Source organism: Brassica oleracea, chromosome C1 (genome assembly GCF_000695525.1).
Source record: "Brassica oleracea var. oleracea cultivar TO1000 chromosome C1, BOL, whole genome shotgun sequence".
Lineage (NCBI taxonomy): Eukaryota > Viridiplantae > Streptophyta > Magnoliopsida > Brassicales > Brassicaceae > Brassica > Brassica oleracea.
Window position 1 is genome coordinate 42,978,535 of NC_027748.1, and position 5,662 is coordinate 42,984,196.

The 5,662-nt window shown below is 31.7% G+C and overlaps 1 protein-coding gene across 3 annotated transcripts; it reads left to right on the top strand.

Moving 5' to 3' along the window:
- The first annotated feature begins 920 nt into the window (after positions 1-920).
- LOC106336054 (WUSCHEL-related homeobox 11) lies at positions 921-3,709 on the top strand. Of its 3 annotated transcripts, none has more exons than XM_013774882.1 (4): positions 921-1,700; positions 2,200-2,247; positions 2,345-2,372; positions 3,419-3,709. In XM_013774882.1, the coding sequence occupies exons 1-4, from the start codon at positions 995-997 to the stop codon at positions 3,483-3,485; spliced, it is 849 nt and encodes a 282-aa protein (XP_013630336.1). In that variant the 5' UTR covers positions 921-994; the 3' UTR covers positions 3,486-3,709. The 3 variants fall into 3 exon arrangements, with proteins under 3 accessions (XP_013630336.1, XP_013630409.1, XP_013630260.1); XM_013774955.1 differs by having other exon boundaries at positions 921-1,418; positions 1,506-1,700; positions 2,200-2,372; positions 3,419-3,579; XM_013774806.1 differs by having other exon boundaries at positions 2,200-2,372; positions 3,419-3,579.
- The last annotated feature ends 1,953 nt before the right edge of the window (positions 3,710-5,662 follow it).

The following is a 5,662-nucleotide window of genomic DNA, read 5'->3' on the forward strand; positions in this document are numbered from 1 at the left end:
ACCCACGCTTCCACGCAGATGTTGGATTTAATTTGTGTTCAATGTAAATTTATAAACCACTGATTTTATAAAATGTCGATTTATATTTTTATATTTTGTAAAATATATTTAAAGTAGAATATATTATATTATAATATAGATGTTTGATAATAATTTTTTATCTGTACGTAATATTATATTTATAATTTATAATTTGATGTAACTGTAATATTCATATATTAACCTATTGATTTTTTGTTTATTTATTTAAAAATGATTTAATTTTTTACAGTAGGTTTTTATGAATTATTATTAATTTTATGATATTTGATTTTCTTGAAAATTATATTGTAGCAGATTAGTATATATTATATATTACAATTTGTGTTTTTATTTTCAGCAAAAATAAATAACAATTCATTGTAATTAATTTAATTTTTTGATTTTAAGTGAAGTGGCAGATTTGTAAATAAGAAAGAAATACAATGGCTAAATGTGTAAATAAAAAGAAATATTAAATCTGCTATCCGTGTTTCCAAACAATTCTCATTTAATCTGCTATCCAAGTTTCCAAACGACATAATTTTTAAATTAGAAAGAAATACAGTGACTAAATATGTAAATAAAAAAATATTTAATCTGCTATCTTTGTTTTCAAACAAGTTTCATTTAATCTACGATCTAAATTTCCAAACAATACCAAAATGTGCTTCAGTTTTAATAATATATATAATATATGCTTAAATAATTCGAGTATATTTAAAGAAGCCTAATATGTTGACAAAATTTTTTTTTTAACGAAGCCGCTAAAAGATAAAGATATTAATCCACATGTAACTCAATAAACAAAGACAAATATATTATATGAAGAAATCACTCTCCTATAAATTTATGAGTTTACTCTCTAGACATCACCTCTCACAAACTCAAACTAAAAAGAAAGTACTTTTCTCTTTTATTATCAATAAGCAACAGAAAAAGAACCAGCGAAACAATTTCAATATTCTTGAAAGTAATGGACCAAGAACAAACACAACATAGCCCAACCGGCCATAGTCACTCACCTTCTTCCCCAGCTTCGGGTTCCACCTCGACTGAAACGGTTCGGTCACGATGGTCACCTAAACCGGAACAAATACTCATACTTGAGTCGATCTTCAACAGTGGTATGGTTAACCCTCCCAAAGAAGAGACGGTAAGGATACGAAAGATGCTCGAGAAGTTTGGGGCGGTGGGAGATGCAAATGTCTTCTATTGGTTTCAAAACCGGCGGTCAAGATCTCGAAGGAGGCAGCGGCAACTCCAGGCTGCAGCTGCAGCTGCGGCCGTAACCACCAATACTTGTGACCAGACCATGATGGTAAACACCAGCTTACCACAATATAGTGGGGCTGATTTGGGGTTTGGAGGTTGTAGCACTTCCTCTAATTACTTATATGGTGGGCCATCATCTCAAACTCCTTCATTTTTTCTTGGTCTTTCTTCTTCTCCTCCTTGCTCAAGCTCCTCTTCAACTTCTTCTTCAGCTAGCTCTTCAACTTCTTCTTATGGTGGTGGATGTGATAATCATATCAATAATGGCATGGAAAATCTCTTAGCAATGTCTGGTCAAATGGGTTACCATGAAGCTAGTCAGCATCATTATCAACATCATAGCTCAAATCTCTCACCAATGATGTGCCCATCTGATCAAAGCTCCAGTTATGATCACTACCAACAAGGTAAACAAAACAGTTTATTTGCATGCCTCTTTTTGCTTTTTAAACTCAAGTGCTTTTTCCTCTTAACCCTCTTTCTTTCCCCAAAAAGTCTTTATAACATTATAAAAATCGTAAAAGTTGAATTAAACTAGGAAAATTCCAATTCTTGGTGGGTTTCAACCAAACTAACTAAATTTTATTTATTTGGGGATTAATTAATAATAGCCCGTGTTAATTACATTTCCAATGGTGCCTAACATCTTGTACTTGAAAGCCAGTCCTCTAATATATTGGTTTATATATAATATAAAAGCAAAATTTTGAGGTTAATTTCTTTTCTTTTATTTCAGAACAAAACTCTCTCTTGATCTCATTATTTTTACTATAAATGTTAACCAAAGAACCGACTTCTTGGACTATTAGATGAATTATTCTTCCAATATTGCCTACTATTGTTCTTGATAGGTAATTTTATAATATAATTTTCGGACATATTATTAGAGATATTTTTGAAATTTAGGGTTAACGGTCTTTATAAACGGAGTTCCGACAGAAGTGACGAGTGGAGGTATAGACATGAAAGCAATGTTTGGAGAAGATTTGGTTTTGGTGCATTCCTCAGGTGTTCCTCTTCCTACTGATGAGTTTGGTTTTTTGATGCATAGCTTACAACATGGTGAAGCTTATTTCCTGGTAATATTTTAATCTCACATCTATGTATTTTTGTATTATATTTTGTTTTATTTCTGATCGAATTCCTCGTGAAGAGCTTTATCACATTGTTTGTTTTCGAGCTAATTTTATAATATTATACTTTTGTTTTGTTCTTTCTCTCTCCATCTCCATCTTTCCATCCTCAATTTGGTGTTGAAAATAGGAAATGAGATGGAACCCAATTGGGGTAAAGTCCTAAATTGTCTGCTATAATATATTTTAATCATCATAACTTAATAATATTATAGTCTTTCGTAAGAGAAACCGAATAAAATGCTTAATTGATGAGTGTCGGTTTGTGGAGTAAATGAACATGATATGTAAGACTTTCTTTGCTTTTTTTTTGGGAGGGGAAGGGAGGTAAAAATGTTGACTTTCTGTAACTGAAGCTTTGTGATTTGACGAGGTTTTCAACATTTGAATAAAAAAATACGAGTTTTTTCCATGATTTTGTTCGCATTTTTGAATATTAGAATTCATATTCATGTTTTCGAACTGATATCTTTGTGATAACAACGTATAAATTGCTATTTTGGTAAATGTCTTTCACTTACGTACTAGTTTGATTAACTTATTTATAAAATGCTAGTTTTTTTGTCAGCATTCATGTTATGATGTCCATGTTTATGCTCACTAATCTATATAAAAAGGAAATATGAAAGTTAAAATATTTTTTAAAAAGAAATGAAAGTCTACAATTAAATGATTAATTATGTGTCTACAACTGTTTATGAAGTATCGTACTATATCGTTTATGAAATTAAATCAAGTCTTTTCGAAATCGGAACTTTATTTTTATCTAATGTTGTTGTCTTATTTTTGATATAGTTGTTCTACTCTCTCTCTCTCTATCTCTAAATGATTCTTTTGAAAATTTGAGTGTTAAAATCATATTCGGCATTAGGGTTTCTTCTATCCACATCTCTCTCTTTCTTATCTTTTCATCAATTAGTTAGCGTTTATATATATTTTGTAAGTTTTTCTTGTTAGTGTTTGTTATTTGTTTTTCGTTTTGTTATCAACAGGTTCCAAGACAGACATGAACTGGCTTTACTATTGGGCTGTGTGGTTCTTCAACAGATGCCTTATTAATCTACCTTGGACTTTATTGCTGCGATCCATCCGTTTTTGTTTTACTTTCCCAGTCGACATATCGTGCAATCAAATTTTCTTATGTATTTCTTAATTTTGTAATAATTAAGAAAAAGTGAAGTCAAAAATCTCTTGTAAGACGAAGAGATTTTAGGTTTCGTATCAGTTTAGTGATTTAGTTTAAAAGTATGTAACTATTTTTGCAATAAAATCTGTGTCTAGAGATCTCCGAGGTAGTTCGTGTGCAGAGTAGTGAATGTTATTGGGAGTACGAAGAATAAAATAAAGTCGAAGTCTATTAATTGCGTTAGAACACTTTTCCGATTGTATAAAATTAATGTAGTAAAAGATTGCTACTATTAAGACGATCTTTAGCTTGAGCTATATACTAAAATAATACCATTGGTTAAGTACAGTGTATTTGTTGTCGATCATTGTACTCTTTGTAGTTTGTATGTATCTACAAGTCGACACACAGCATCAGTAATGTCTTAGTTAAGTCCATCGCAGCTAGTTATGTCATATATTTGAGGACCAAGTGAGGCTGTATCTAGTATTATCGGTAAGTAGGTAACGAACTAGGGTCGTTAACGATATTATTACAATATGTTGCAGTCTGTATTAATGATGTGAAGTTACTTAAGGGAAGTGGCCGATTAAGATATGATTAATCAACTAATACTCCATCCGTTTCATAATACAAGTAGTTTTGGATAAAAACACGAAGATTAAGAAAATTATTATGTTTTTAAAAAGTATTTTATAATAAATAGGTTAGATATAATTTAACTAATAAAAAATAAATATATTTAATTTGATTGGTGACGGTATACAATAAATGTAAAAATTATCTAGAAATATAAAAATTATTTATATTTTGAAACAAAAATATTTTCCTAAAACTAGAGGAAGTATTTGTCAATTCAAACAAAAAGAAACATCGATCCCAAAGTACTACAATATCAAAAGAGACTTGTATGATATCAGTGGAAGGAAAAAGTGACCTATATGATTACGGTTTGAGTTTATCTGGTCGACAGCTGCACTGGGACAAGTGTCACATTAGCTAATTTGAGGATCAGCTCAATAAAATTAAGCAACTACTTTTAAGATCAAACCTTATTCATCCCATTTTATAGTATACAATTTGCATTTCAATATTTCTTTTTCTTTTGTCAATATTTCTTTACATAGTAAAGTGGAATATTTTAGTCCTTGAATAGATATAAGAATAATGAAAGAGCATAAGACAGCTGGGTTCGCCAGAATTTGTATTCTTGTCGATTTCTGCTTTCCGAAACATAAACCTTAATTAACACGTCGAAGCAAGATCTTAATCCCCGATGCTTAAGACAAATCTATTACTTTTTGTAAAGCTAAATTTTGACCATTAGATCAAGTAAAAGGTTACAAGTATTGAATATTCACTTAGTCTTAGCTGATACATAACTGAAATCATGCTTAGACAAAAAAAAAATAGTTAAGATATTTCAAGAAGTGGAGGTCAGGCACCTTCCAATAATCACAGGACGCTGGTGTTTCGTAGATGGTTCGTGGAAAGATAGAGAGATTTATTCAGGACAAGATTGGTATAATACTTTTGAGGGTTTTAAGGGATTAATGGAGGCAAAAAAACATTTGGGCAAGTCTCTCACCTTTTCACTCGGAGATGGAAGCGCTGATATGGGCAATGGAGTGTATGCGGAATTTGCGTCAGTTTTCGGTCACGTTTGCTACCACTACAAGAAAACATCGGTATTCTGACGGACATTCCGACGGAAAATAAAATCCTCGAAATTTCCCGAGGAATTTCCGAGGAAACCCAAAATTTGGGTTTCCTCGGAATTTCCTCGGAATATACCGACGGAATTCCGAGGAAACATCAATCCGTCAGAATATTCCGAGGAAATTCCGACGAACTAGTGATCGATCGATGTGTTTTTGGACATATACCCATCGATCGATCACATTGTTACGCTTTGGTCCATCTTAGTGATCGATCGATGCGTTTTTGGACATAAATACATCGATCGATCCGTTTATAAAAAAACATTCGAGATTTTGAAACCCCAAACACTAGTTCCTCAGAATTTCCTCGGAATATTCCGAGGAAATTCTGAGGAACTAGTGTTTGGGGTTTCAAAACGTCAATTTTTTTTTAAACGGATCGATCGATG